This window comes from Schistocerca nitens, chromosome 9, assembly GCF_023898315.1.
Source record: "Schistocerca nitens isolate TAMUIC-IGC-003100 chromosome 9, iqSchNite1.1, whole genome shotgun sequence".
Taxonomy (NCBI): domain Eukaryota; kingdom Metazoa; phylum Arthropoda; class Insecta; order Orthoptera; family Acrididae; genus Schistocerca; species Schistocerca nitens.
The window spans coordinates 329,266,722-329,282,331 of NC_064622.1; the positions used below are offsets into that span (position 1 = coordinate 329,266,722).

The 15,610-nt window shown below is 42.7% G+C and overlaps 1 protein-coding gene across 1 annotated transcript in view; it reads left to right on the top strand.

Annotated features, from left to right (window-relative positions):
* Positions 1–15,610, top strand: part of LOC126203384 (clathrin coat assembly protein AP180-like) — a 186,611-nt gene that overhangs the window by 48,383 nt on the left and 122,618 nt on the right. The window contains exon 2 of the mRNA XM_049937682.1: positions 11,874–12,070. Within this exon, the coding sequence (XP_049793639.1) occupies positions 11,874–12,070 (197 nt within the window). The remainder of the gene's footprint in view (positions 1–11,873; positions 12,071–15,610) is intronic.

Below are 15,610 nucleotides of genomic sequence, written 5' to 3' on the forward strand. Positions count from 1 at the left end.
TATGAAATTTAGCTAACATATTGAATTTTTCTTTAGATTTGGGTATAGTTATCTACCTGTCACAAATTTAGAGTAACTGACCTGATGTAGTACACTTATTTGCAGTCGCGCCGCTCCAGCGATAAAGACAGAATGAAATATCCACATTTCTCACGCTTCATAAACGGTTTCAGATATCGAAATGAGATTTTGAAAAATAATAGCATGCAAAGAGGAGACAATTTTCCCATATCGTTATTATGTAAAACTTCATTATTTACTGTGTTATTGTAATAACTACATTTTTGGCGAAAGAATGTAATTTTTAGAGGCCATCGATAGCTCGTGAAACGAGAAATGCTATGGTTTTTGGAACAACATGTGTGAAGAAATTACATATTTTTGCTTTTTCATAAGCTACTGACTTTACTTTCCCTCAGTTCCTCACTTAATAAACTTATAAACTACTGATTGTGAATTCTCTCGCAATTATGTCTGCACAACATGTTAGTGAGAAGAGAAAGTGTAAACTCCGCTGAGTTTTGGCGAAAGAAGCAAACTTTAACATAGCAGCCAGAGAATTGTGTAGGTTTTGCTCAAAATTCGCCACTCATGACGCTTCTCTGAAAGTTATAATTGGTTAACAAGCCAAGCGCTGCATTTTCGGACGAATTTCTTTTAGAAACTAACGAAAACGGAGGTGACAGTAAATATTTTTGAATGATGACCATGCAAGTGTGGGAGTGGAGGAGCCCCACTTAATATTTGCAGAAACTGTGAGCGTAGGCTTTAGTTTAGACCGGTACTTTCCCTCTAGTCCTAGGCATGTCTCCTACAGCGCTCTGAGCGGCCTCCCGCCACTGTCTCTCTTCCCACGCTTCCCCAGCCGACTGCGCATCCAGCGGCCACGGCATTTTGCGTGCACTATTTCACCTGGACGGGTTTATATCGATTGCAGTTTGCTGCTCATAATGTTCTGGCTGATCAGTGTATGTTCGTACTTCGAAATTGGATAGAAGCTATTGAATAAGCCGGAAATTGTACTAAATGTTAGGCAACAACTCACGAGGAGTATGATTTTGCAGTGCGTAAATTTAGCTTCTTTTCTTGTGAACGAAAAGAGAAATAAATTAGGGTACCTTACTTTCTGACCTATCCTCGTGCTACTAACAGTAGTCTTACTTAGATTTTTTCATTAATCATTCAGTATCGGTACGAAATACTGACAAGCTGTCTGCATAGGAGAAGTAGTTCTTTTGCTTTTTACGCAGTATATCCTACCTCCATAATTTAAGACAGCTTAAAACCGAGTGCAGCGACGGAATTAGAACGCGTACTCTACCTTTCGTGGACAATGCTCTTATAATTGAACGGTCCGAACTAGTGTCACGGGTCGTCTCAAAACGCCTACAAGACCAGGTACCTCACTGTTGCTTCCACAGCAGTGGAAAAACGACAGGAATCCAGGAAAACGGATTCAGTTAACACAGAAATGGAACTTATTGTTACCACAGTAGTGGTCGCTGAAACCATCACTTGGAAACCGGCAGCACTACAAACAGTTTGCAACTACTTCTTGTCGTATTGATTTATTTGATTTTTAAGGCGACGGCAACCACAGGTCTGAATGGCATGATTAGGAAGCTAGCCAGTGTCAGTGGACAAAAAACCTAATGACTGAGACAACGATCTCTTGTCCTATGCCACTGTAACCACATGCCTACCTATAGTGCATCCAATTCAGGCAAATGAAAGATTTATAGATATCGAAGTCTCTATACAACTTTACTGTACGTTTCTATAACGGTCTATTTTGTTGGACCTTACGCACTTCAAGACGTTAACTGAAAACGGTGAAGATGGTGTAGCCCCTTCTTAAGCGGAGCGCTGATTCCACAGGGACGGAAAATCAGCTTGCAACATCCCGGCAAACTTTCCAGAATGCCATCAGAGTAGGTGATAAGTTACGGTTGCCACGAATCCTGTGTCATCTTGATCTCCCTTAAAATGTGTGATATGTGTACTTCTTATCAATAAGAGAATTTTTATGTTCTTCATCCCACTTGAGTTTTAAAACGTGTAATTGGATCATATATTGTAGTCCAAACTGTAACGAACGAGCTATGTTTTATCTCTTGAAACAAGAGCCGCTCTCGTGAATAGAAATAGCTACTTGGAACGCCACTCTGACAATATATTCAACACAACTGTGAAAATACATTGGGCAGACGCTATAAAATATTCAATGACAGATTAAACAAAATAATAATCAACCATACATGGATAGCTCCTTCGTTTGTGCTAATCTCCAAGGACAGCCGTCATATTAACTCCGCAGAAAACCTCGGCGTTTGCTGTATTGATAATGGCAGACATGAAAGTACGCTCTACCGAAGTTATCCTGCGCCTCTGGCACAGTTCCCCCCCCCCCCCCCCAAATATCCTTCTTCTTTCCCACACAAAACTGCCTTTCTGCAATTTTTATACGCAAAGTTAGCAAATAGTACAGGGTGATTCAAAAAGAATACCACAACTTTAAAAATGTGTATTTAATGAAAGAAACATAATATAACCTTCTGTTATACATCATTACAAAGAGTATTTAAAAAGGTTTTTTTTCACTCAAAAACAAGTTCAGAGATGTTCAATATGGCCTCCTCCAGACACTCGAGCAATATCAACCCGATACTCCAACTCGTTCCACACTCTCTGTAGCATATCAGGCGTAACAGTTTGGATAGCTGCTGTTATTTCTCGTTTCAAATCACCAATGGTGGCTGGGAGAGGTGGCCGAAACACCATATCCTTAACATACCCCCATAAGAAAAAATCGCAGGGGGTAAGATCAGGGCTTCTTGGAGGCCAGTGATGAAGTGCTCTGTCACGGGCTGCCTGGCGGCCGATCCATCGCCTCGGGTAGTTGACGTTCAGGTAGTTACGGACAGATAAGTGCCAATGTGGTGGCTCTCCATCCTGCTGAAATATGAATTGTTGTGCTTCTTGTTCGAGCTGAGGGAACAGCCAATTCTCTAACATCTCCAGATACTGTAGTCCAGTTACAGTAGCACCTTCGAAGAAAAAGGGACCAAAAACTTTATTGGCTGAAATGGCACAGAAAACGTTCACCTTAGGCGAGTCACGTTCATACTGAGTTGTTTCCCGCGGATTCTCAGTGCACGCTGAACAACTGTCGTCGATTCACTTCTGCCGTACTCAATAACACAAAAAGCTTTCTGTTGAGCGGTCGCCATCTTAGCATCAACTGACGCTGACGCCTAGTCAACAGTGCCTCAAGCGAACAAATGTACAACTAAATGAAACTTTATAGCTCCCTTAATTCGCCGACAGATAGTGCTTAGCTCTGCCTTTTGTCGTTGCAGAGTTTTAAATTCCTAAAGTTGTGGTATTCTTTTTGAATCACCCTGTATAATTATGTATGTAGCTTTAACAACAATTAAGCATTATTGCGCAGTATTACTAAAATAAGCTATAATTATGAAAATTAATACACAGTACAAAATATATATCTTATTCTCTATGGTAACTACTGTACATTGATTTATAATAATAATAATAATAAATTATCAGTTTTAGATAAACTATTCATTCGAAATAAAAGAAAAACGCTACAGTTACGATTTCCTTTTTCAGAAACTGTGTTTTTGCAGTGTTTTAGTTTTACTTTCCATTTCCTTGCTGCGCGGAGTGGCCGCGCGTTTTGAAGCGTCATCTCACGGATAGCGCGGCCCCTCCCGCCGGAGGTTCGAGTCCTCCGTCGGGCATTGGTGTGTGTTGTTCTTAGCATAAGTTAGTTTAAGTAGTGTGTAAGTCTATGGACCGATGACCAGCAGTTTGGTCCCTTAGGAATTCACACGTTTGAACATTTCCTTGCTCTGATCAAACTATTTGGTTATGTTACCGAAGTCACGTTTAACAGTTGTGTCCTGTCTATTGAGAAGGTAGTGAAATCTGATAGTTTGCTTTCACCCCCACACTCGACCTTAGGTAGCTTTTTTTATCATCTTGAATTTTCCGAAACTGCATTCACAAGATTCTGCAATCACTAACATTGCCATTTATATATCCTCAAAGCTATTGATACGTTTGGATAAGCGTCTCTTATAGTGCTGGAGGAAATTGGCATCATGCATCCTGCAGAACTGTCCATAAATCCGTAAGAGTACGAGGGGGTGGAGATCTTTTCTCAACAGCACGGTCAAAGGTATACCAGATATGCTCAATAATGGTCATGTGTGGGGAGTTTGGTGGCCAGCGGAATTGATCAAACTCAGAAGAGTGTTCCTGAAGTCATTCTTCAGCAATTCTGGACGTGTGGGCTGTCGCATTGTCCTGTTGGAACTGCCCAAGTCCATCGGAATGCACAAAGGACATGAATGGATGCAGGTGATCAGACAGGATGCTTATGTACGTGTCACCTGCCACAGTCGTGTCTAGACGTATCAGGTATCCCGTATCAGTACAACTGCACATGCTCCACACCATTACAGATCCTCCACCAACTTGCCCAGTCCCCTGCTGACATACAAGGTCCATGGATTCATGAGCTTGTCTCCATACCCGTACGTCTCCATCCTCTCGATACAATTTGAAACGAGACACGTCCGACCAGGCAACATGTTTCCAGTCATGAACAGTCCAATGTCAGTGTTGACGGACCCAGGCGAGGCGTAAAGCAAGGGTACGCGAGTGGGTGTCTGGCTCCGAAAGTCCATATCGATGATGTTTCGTTGAATGGTTCACTTGTTGATGGCCTAGCATTGAATTCTGCAGCAATTTGCGGAAGAGCTGCACTTCGGTCACGTTGAACGATTCTCTTCAGTCGTCGTTGGTCCCGTTCTTGAAGGACCTTTTTCCGGTCGCAGCGATGTCGGAGATTTGATGTTTTACCGGATTCTTGATATTCGCGGTACACTCGTGAAATGGTCGCACGGGAAAATGCACACTTCATCGCTACCTGGCAGATGCTGTGTCCCATCGCTCGTAAGCCGATTATAACACCACGTTCAAACTCACTTAAATCTTGATAACCTGCCATTGTAGCAGCAGTAAACGATCTAACACCTGCATCAGACACTTGTGGTCTTATATAGGCATTGTCGACGGCAGCGCCGTATTCTGCCTGTTTACGTATCTCTGTATATGAATACACGTGCGTATACCAGTATCTTTGGCGCTTCACTGTAGATATAGATGTAGATCTTATGAAGATAACTGTAATACTTCACGGCCTGACACACTGTACAAAAGGGCACAATTAAGTCGTGCCTTGTCGACAAGAGACTTTCCCCAAGCCACGGAAGATGGTCGACTGCGATTTACAAGTGTTGTGCTTCGCACTGTATGGGGTTTCCTGTTTAATGACTGACTGACAGCTGAGAGACGCACTTGCAAGCAAACCTCCGAGTTCTGACACTGATGGGCTAATCGGGATCGACCGACTGCCGTGTCATCCTCTGCCAGTGGCATCATGCAGATGCGGTATGGAGGGACGCGGATCATCGCTCGGTACTCCTGGCTGTTGTCAGCTCTCTTGACCTCCAAGCCGCTACTTCTCACTCAAATGGCTCGTCAGTTGGCACCACGATGCTGTCCACCCCAGTCCAGTCCTCTCACCAAGGAAAAATCATTTGCAGTACCGGGAATTTAACCTGGGTCCTTCGCAAAGCAGCCAGATACGCTGACCACTGAGTTACGGATGAGGACCTAGAACACTCAAAGGTCTTCTTGTTGCGGACGCTTGGACGCATCACACGCATTTTTTGAGAAAATCAGGCGTTTGTGGTGCTGAAGATCTCGCAAAGGGCTGTGAGGCTGGCGCCACGACTTGAGACGGCGTGAGAATCGCTGCGAGAAACAGCGGCGTTCTTAAGTGCACCACACAGGTCGTTGATGATAGGAAGCTCTGCCTCTGCGAAGAAGACTAAGGATTTTTCCACAGCAGAATATAAATGATTGGCGCTCCGTAACCAAGACTGGCAAGATGGAGCAAATGGTGCCGTTTGTTAGGGGACGTTGCAAATTGAGCCCACCAGTGCAGAGATGATACGATGGGAAATTCAGTGTTCTGAAGGACAAGAGCGAGGGAAACGAGATCAAAACTCCCATGTCGGGGCATTCGAGCAGTCATTCGCATTCTACGTCTTTTATCATTTTGATGATTTTGGAGTATATTCTCATTCTCGTAGTGCTTTTATATTGTGATACTTACAAGGGAACCTCCCTCAGATTTAGTTGTAAGTTGGCGCAGTGGATAGGCCTTGAAAAACTGAACACAGAGCAATCGAGAAAACAGGAAGAAGTTGTGTGAAACTATGAAAAAAATAAGAAAATATACAAAGTGAGTAGTCCATGTGCAAGATGAGCAACATCAAGGGAAGTGTGGGCTCATGAGCGCCGTGGTCCAGTGGTTAGCGTGAGCAGCTGCGGAATGAGAGGTCCTTGGTTCAAGTCTTCCCTCGTGTGAAAAGTTTACTTTTTTTTATTTTCGCCAAGTTATGATCTGTCCGTTCGTTCATTGACGTCTCTGTTCACTGTAATAAGTTTAGTGTCTCTGTTTTGCGACCGCACCGCAAAACCGTGCGATTAGTAGACCAAAGGACGTGCCTTTCCAATGGGAACCGAAAACATTTGATCGCAAGGTCATAAATCAACCGATTCCTTCACAGGGAAACACGTCTGATATATTCTATACGACACTGGTGACGGCATGTGCGTCACATGACAAGAATATGTTGCCGACCCACCTAACTTGTACAGTTGGCGAATGGGTAAAAAGATTCTTCTACCTTGCCCGATTTAGGTTTTCTTGTGGATGTGATAATCACTCCCAAAAAAGCGATGAAAACATAAGAATTTGTCAGATAATAATCGTCTAAAAAAAAATTAAAATTTTCACTCGAGGGAAGACTTGAACCAAGGACCTCTAGTTTCACAGTTGCTCACGCAAACCACGAGACCACGGCACTCCTGAGCTCACATACTCATTGATGTTGCCTATCTTACGCATGGACTACTCAGTTTGTATATTTTCTTATTTTTTTCATAGTTCCACACAACTTCTTCCTGTTTCCTCGATTGATCTGTGTTCAGTTTTTCAAGGCCTATCCACTGTGCCAACTTATAACTAAATCTGAGGGGGGTGCGATGGGGAGGTTCCCTTGTTAATATTATTCCTGATTCTACGCCCTGCGTGACTTTGAGTTCTGGAAACATGTCAGTCTGTTTTCTAATCTGACTTCACATTTATGATTTCCGTATTATTCCCAGTTGCCGCTGAAATTTTATGACATCCTCGATTTCCATTCTAGTTTAGACGGTTTTACTTTTGGTGTAATGTTTGGGTACATGCGCATTCAACTGTGTTTCCACTATTTGATCTCAATCTCCAAATATAGTTTCGACACAACGTCTGTTGTCTACAATAGAGGTACGAGACGCTGTACGATTATCGAGAAACACCAAACTTTCGCTGTGATTCAGAGAGTAGAGCATGGCTGGCCGCAGATGGTGAACAACCACTTTTTACCTGGATAAGTAACTGAATATGAAATAGCAAGCAGAACACAGGTTAAGCTACTCTGAAACCTGGGTACACAGAGATGCGGAGATAAAAACTGTTGGCTGTCAGTCAATGCGCACGTGACTACCACCGCCCTATCTTGACATCAACATGTCATCTGACACTATGCCACCTGCCCAATTTCGTTTAATTCATACTCCATGAGCACTACATTTTTGGTGCCCAACATGGGCCATTTAATTTAATTTGCTAACCCCAGTATTACTCCATAACATAGGAGATTGAGCTACAGTGATGTGGAATTTCCGTGAGCTTTCTCTGCATGCAGGAGCACTGAACCATCTGACAAAATGAGTGTATGAGCCTTTCTGGAAATAACGCGAAGCAAAACGCGAGCACGTGATCAACCTCAGTTTCAGTGCGTGCGATAACAACTCTCAGGTGAAAACAAAGATATGTAATGTGTAGGAAGAAGAGTGGAAAGCAAAACACGATAACATAGAAGCTTCCAGCGCTATAATCTTCAATCTGGTGCCTCCCGTCAGCAGTTCGTACAGACCGAACATGCAATAGGTGATGCCTACTTTCATTGTAAGAATGGTCTTCAGTCAGAACATTTGTGAGTGATCCTCACTGTACAAGCACCAGAACCTCCCCTGCTTTTTCACCTGCTTAACAGCCAAGGGTGATCTAAATAATCTATTTTTCTGCATGTGAGTTGGTTCGAGACCTGCAAATCACTTTGCGCAAGAGACCAACCGGAAAGATGAGTTTTCCACTAAATGTAACGATTATCCATGTATCAAAAAAGCAAAATGCCACAAAACAATCATGGACTGTTAAATAGAATTTGACCTATATAAACAGGATGTCCCAGGAGGAATGGTCAATATTTGGGGATAGACAGGAAAGATCATTCGAAGCAAAGAAGCCTAGTGTACACATGGTCTCTAAAATAGATACCTTAACAACTATGAACACTTGTTCACCTTAGATATTATGAAACAAATCTCTTCTACTGCAAACTCTTTGCTTTCCATATTTTGAGAGGTGACAGTATGGACCAAAACAGGAAAAAATATCGAGTAAAGTTCAGACCTTCAAAGCTATAAACACTTGTTCATTTTCGCTAGTGTGCAACACATCTCTTTAGCTGAACGAGGGCTGATAGCTCTTAAGGTATGCTTTTTAGAGCCGTTGATTACTTGACTTTTTTTCTTGTTTTGATCCATAGTACCTCCTTCAAAAATATGGAAATCAAAGAACTTGTGGTAGAACAGTTTTGTTTCACAGTATCGGAAATAAAGTGCTCATAGCTTTTAAGGTATGCACTTTAGAGCTGATGTTTACTAGACTTCCCTTCAGGGGAAATGGGATCGTTCCTGGCGAATCTACACATCATTGTGAAGGCTAAGTTAAATGTAGAATCAATTAATCAAATACTGTGTGGTCTGACCGGGATTCGAGCCCAGGGCATTTAGGTTCCTAGTCATCTACTTTACAAAAACATGGCGCTGATAACTATGGGACTTAACATCTGAGGTCGTCAGTCCCCTAGAACTTAGAACTACTTAAACCCAACTACCCTAAGGACATCACACACGTCCATACCCGAGGCAGGATTCGAACCTGCGACCGTAGAAGTCGCGCGGTTCCGGACTGAAGCGCCTAGAACCGCTCGGCCACGGCGGCCGGCCATCTACTTTACAACTTGTCCACTAAGCCTGATATTATTTATGGTAATCATAAGACGATGATGGTACTGGCTGGCTTTACTGTATGAGCAGCAAATGCCGGTAAATTTAAATAAATAAAAATGTTGAAGAGCTAGTCTTCATTCGGTATAAAAAAAAAGACCCACCCAAATATCCGTGGCGTTAGCACGCCGTTTCCGGCATTCGAGGAGGTGCCGACGAGGGCCGGTGGGCTGGCCAGTCTGGATGAGGTGTTTAGGGGGTTACCCACATGCAATAGATGAATACTGGGCTGGCACTCACGTCTCGCTTCAGCTACGCGATTCGCAAATATATAGAAAACGTTCAAACACATTCACGTCGATATGAAACTTCCTGGCAGATTAAAACTATGTGCCGGACCGAGACTCGAACAAGGGACCTTTGCCTTTCTCAGGAGAGCTTCTGTAAAGTTTGGAAGGCAGGAGGCGAGGTACTGGCAGAAGTAAAGCTGTGAGGAGGGGGCGTGAGTCGTGCTTGGGTAGCTCAGATGGAGCACTTGCCCGCGAAAGGCAAAGGTCCCAAGTTCGAGTCTCGGTCCGGCACACAGTTTTAATCTGCCAAAGTTTCATATCAGCGCACACTTCGGTGCAGAGTGAATATCTCATTCTGGAAACAGTCACGTCGGACAGCACAGATGTGGACATCTGGGGTACACAAATTCTGCCCACACCGTGGGGAAGAGGGTGGGCAGGGGTGCCGACAGAAAGGCCATCCGAGCACCCCCTCCCGCAAACAACTGACTTGCCGACCTGTTGATGATATGGGATAAAGTTCAGAAAAAAGGACTTGCTGTAAAAAGAAAATTAAGTCGTGCGGCATTTTTGCCAGGGAGAACCTCGAGGGGATGTTCAGTTGTCTACTTGGAAAAGCTTTCCATTGTGAAGTGTGTTACGAGTCCTAATTGTATCTGTGCAAAGACAAGGGAGAGGATAAAACCTGATGCTATGGCATAGCTAAACGCCCTAGAATAGCACCTTAGGGTTACCAAACTTGATGTCTCCAACTGTTGGTCGGATTGCCATCAACATCGTCACATGTCTTGACTCCATGAGGATACTCACGAGATTGACGGACAGTCTAATGATCATTAATCGTACACTACCAGAGCTCCCCTTCCCTCTGGAGTCTAATGCTGGCGATGAAAATGTCTTTCGCGTTCAGAATTCTAGCTGGATACCTCTAGCTCGAGTTTTAGCGACAGCGGTTACAGAGACGAGTATTCGGAATTGAAGAAACGACGCTGCTATCACGTGCATGCTGACAGTAGACAGTACGCGATATAATAATCTTGCTGGCGATGCAAATTCCAGTTGACGTTTTCTCTGTATCGGTTGGTTAAGTTTGGGTTTTAAAACCCTCCATCTACGAGACACAATGGATTTCTTTTTGTGTTTACCCAAACATATTTCGACAACTATGTGTCGTCTTCTGTGGGTCTCGATTTATTTCTGAAAAATGTTGTACAAAGTTCATGGTTGTTTTTCTATTCTCGGCCTAAAGACTATGACGTGTGCATTTTGTTTATATTGTTTCTATTGCTCACCTGAAACTATACTACTTATGAAAGTGTATTTCTACGGGCTGGCTTGTTTTTATGGCTTTTTTCCGTTCGACGAAATGTCGTCTGCAAAGTAGTCGTAAGGAATTTGCTTATTTTTCAAAATACTTTTCGGTGAGTAATGTTTGTGTACGTCTAATACTTACATTTTTCGTCTAGTTGTACTTGTCTAGTATGAATCCTTTTTCCTTTACCATGATATACACTGTTTTCTACACCGTTTTTTAGTTCTCTAGCCTGTCTTCACTCTATTTTTACAAATGATAACTGAGAAAACGCTTAGGTCACCATACTCATAGAGAAACTCTATATCATTTTCGCAGCTCACTTGTTCATCGTTTTGTTTCTGTTCAGTGTGGCGTTAATTTAGAACGTTTTGTGAAAACTTTTTGTAGTGTGTCTGCTGGGGAATGGGGAAGGATTTATTTAGTGTGTGTGTGTGTGTGTGTGTTTGTGTTTGTGTGTGGGAGTGTGTACATGTGTGTGTATGTGTGTGGAATTACAAAGAAAGAGGGAGAGAGAGAGAGATAGTAAAAAGAGGAGGATTGGGAGCGGATTCAGAAGCAAGTGTTTTTGGATATTCGAGGATGTTTGAAATGAATGTTTTATTTGGGGAAGTGTCCTTGTATAATTCATTAATTGCTGCAAACAGTGTTTTCTTGCACAGTGTTGTGTATTCATTCAAAACATTATTTCCTTCTATCCCTGCTTTTTGTATTGGTAGTTCTCCTCTACTGTATGTTCTTTGACAAGAACCTATGCTTGCTCTGAGGATCTTGAGATCAGATTCAATATTATTTTAGTGGTGCTTTTCCTCTATTCTATTCTCTGCAAAAGCACAATGTGTAGTGTCAGTTTTGAAGGCTCTGAGAAGCTCAGAATACCTCGTTTTAAAACCTGGATGTTTGGCCTGTGTACATAGATTGACATCAACCAGAAATTAAATGATAGATTCCAACGTTGGAAAATTTATCCGTGGAGTTATTGTTAGCGTATAGATTTTTTCTGTACTCCGTTGTTTGCACGAAATGATATTTGTATTCCTGTATGATGTTTGCAGGTGTATCACAGTGGCCTTCGTTGCGGCAGTGATGGTGCCACTGCTGGTGGGAGAGGTGGCAGCCCTGAAGCTATCCCGGACGGAGCCAGACGCACAGCCAGTTGGTGGGGCCACGCACCTCTATCCCTGCTTCTCTGTCTATCAAATAGACCTCAATGAGACGAGGCTCTTCACTCACATCGGCTCTCCTGAGAGCGGTACGTGCAACAGAGATAGTAGCATTGCTTTTAATTACAAATATGTACATGCAGGACGTGTCGCCAGCCTCATATTTTATAGTGTTTCGGCAATTATACGCAGTTTCGTTTTTGCAACGTGAGCAAATAGCCAACCGCAAAGAAATACTGCTGTCACGTGTTCGCATGTTTTACACACTATGATGAGCCAAAACATTATTATCATCTGTTTAGTAGTGTGATGGCCCACCTTTGGATCACAATATAGCTTCGATTCGAAAATTTGTTGAAGGTTTCAGGAGGTGTGTGGCGTCAAACATGTAGGCACAGGTCGCGCAATTCCTGTACATTACGGGTCGGTGGTTTGTGGGGTTCGCTCGATAACGTTCCAGATGTGTTCCATCTAGTTCAGATCAGGCGATTCTGATGTCCAAGACATCAACGTGAGTTCACTATCATGCTCCTCAAATCACCGTAGTACGACTCCGGCCTTGTGACACGCATAATTATTCCGCTGGAAAATGTCATCGCCGTCGGGTAAGACATCAAGCATTATGAGATGCCATTACTCTGCGTTAATGTTCACGAAGTTTACAGCTGTCATGGTGATTAGATCGCTACATCAGGTCCCAGGTTTCAGACTGCCATCCGCCTGGATGACACCGTATGTGGACAAGACATGGTGTACAAATAAACGTGATTCGTCCAACAGAGTGACACGTTTCCATTGATCTACTGTCCTATCGCATCAGTTTATCAATCTCATAATTGTTTTTTTGCAGCTCATCGGGGCTCCCTCTCCTGTGCCAATTTCTTCATCTTAGGGTAACGCTTACAGCCAAACGTTCTCAGTTATTTCTTTGTATATATTCTCATCTCTCTTCCCAAATAATTTTTCTCATCTGCAGTACCTTCTAGTTCCTAACGTCTCTCGCGTCCGTCGGCCGTCGTAATTTAATATATTATTATTGTTATTATTATTTTTATTATTTTGATTGTTGCCGACTTACGTGGTGGGCCTTGATAAAAATGATACTTCATTCAATTTTGATTTACGATTAGATGCTTTTGTGAAGTTCTCCTTTTTAACAATATTAATCTTAAATTATTTGTTACGTTAATGAATGTCAGACTCGCTGAATCTTAAAACATGAGTATATAAGCTGAACAATGTAATAAACTTTTCATATTAATTTCCTCGGCTAGTCAGCTCACTTTAAAGCGAAAGATCTTTAACCACAATTGCGGCCCCCACACGCGCGAGAGTATTTTTTCTTACCTCCGTTAACCATTGCCTCGTAGTCGGAGTTCTGGCTCTGGCTGTCGGCTATGGTACTGAAAATAAGAATCTTAAAGCTACGTATTTCTGCAACGTCTGGCGGCTGTGGATAAAGATGTTTATTATGTTAATAGCGGGCGAATATTTCGCTTCCGCTAAATTTTATAAGTTAATATCGCCACGTAATGGCGTCGTTGGCTGCATCGGCCGCTGCGATTGTTGAACTGTAAATTACTTGAATGCAGGTTAATTCAAGGAAGGCGGACATGAAATCGGGATCACCTCTTACAAATTAAAAGTGCACAATAATATTATATCAATATATTATCTGCTTAACTCATACAAATATGCTTACATTTGCCAGCACTCGCAAGATGTCCGTCTACACACAACCAAGACAAGAGAAGAAGTGAAGACGACTAAAAAAATTAACAAAAGAGCGTATCTTGTCGTCTCTTTAGATCATTTAGTTATATTTCATTGCACTCGAAACTCACACAGAGAAATTATTATTTTACGGCTACATGATAAAAATATATTATTCAATTTTTAAATGTCTCTTCTTTATAAATACGGTTTTTTAAGTCTTTTCGTAATATAGCACTGGGGACGCTATATTGCCCCCCGAAATGTTTATGTCATAAAAAATGTTCGTGGTTTTTGACATAAATATTTCCTGTTTCATGTCTACAGTATCCACACACAGGTTTTTCTTTCACAGTCTACATATGTCACATCGTATGTTTAAATCGTTGTAATTACTGAGGTTTGTTGCACACAACGTGTAATACATACGACGTTATTTACATAACAATATAATTTGCAATTGGTTACGTATAGCCGGCCGCGGTGGTCTAGCGGTTCTGGCGCTGCAGTCCGGAACCGCGAGACTGCTACGGTCGCAGGTTCGAATCCTGCCTCGGGCATGGGTGTGTGTGATGTCCTTAGGTTAGTTAGGTTTAAGTAATTCTAAGTTCTAGGGGACTTATGACCTAAGATGTTGAGTCCCATAGTGCTCAGAGCCATTTTTTTTGGTTACGTATACAGTCATGTACAAAAGGACATAGAATACAATTAGTTTCATTTTGGCTGCTTCTTTTTAGGGTTGCAACTTTTGCGGTGTTCAAAGGTATACAATCACGAGTTAGTCTGTAATACTTTAAGTCCCAGGGGTGTCACCTGTTCGCTCCCCATTTGGCACGGCCGTAGGGAGACCCTGGGGAAAACCTCGGCGGAGCGACAGACTAACTGCTTTGATTACTTTCACTTAATTTTTTTTTGGGATGTCATTGGAGTACCGGATGTGCATACTTTGTCAACAATTTTTCGTTGCACTATACAAAGAAATGAGGTCATTATAACAATTGATTGCGGTGTCGTTGATGATCTACGCCGCGACGTTTAGCTCGCGACGGCGCCGGTTGGTGTGTTCGGTGCTCGGCTTTCACGGCGGCTGCGGAGAGGTTAACGCCCGCTCGACGCCAGCGTGTCTCTCGCCGTCGCAGAACGTCAGAATCAGCTGATCGGCTGCACGGTTGGCGATGCGCTTCTGTCTCGCCCGGGCGTGGCGGAGTGGGATGATATTCGTCCCCCGCGCTTGTTGGCAGGAGTCAGCTCTGCTACGCATCTCCGACGTAGTACATGAAACATACACACAACCAACGTAATATTTGTTTCCTGCTGCAGATGGTTACGCTAGTGGGAAAGAAACATTTATTAGTGCGGCAGTTGTTAAGTTTTCGCCAGTTTCCGAGTGTCAAGCCAGCACTGTCCTGCAGAATACATGACATGGATCTTCTCCCGTGAACGCAGATTTGATGCTCCACTGTTTCCATTACACGTCAGTTTTTTTGCGGTCGCTGTTTTGCAACAGTCTACGCATCGCATTCCAATCTCGCATTTATTGTACTCACTGAAATTACAGTCTGTCCCAAAAATATTGACTGTGGGTTCACTTCACGTTAACCGTTCACATTTGTAAGCAAATTCACAGTTTTTCGTGCGTAATATTGGCGTTTGTTGTTTTCACCGCTGTTTAACGTTCAATACTAGCACTTCACTGTCCGTATCACAGTTTCACCTTCACAGTTTTTCACACTGCTTAAGAGTAACTGTTTCGAATAGTACACAATCAATAATGTATTTCATTCAGTCTGAACTGGATTTTGGCTCGTGCTGGATTTTACCAGTCTCTCGCACTAATTATCTCTTTTCATTTTCCACTTAGAGTCGTACTTGCCTTCAGATTTTTTGACTATACAATTGTATTTCCGTCTCATCTG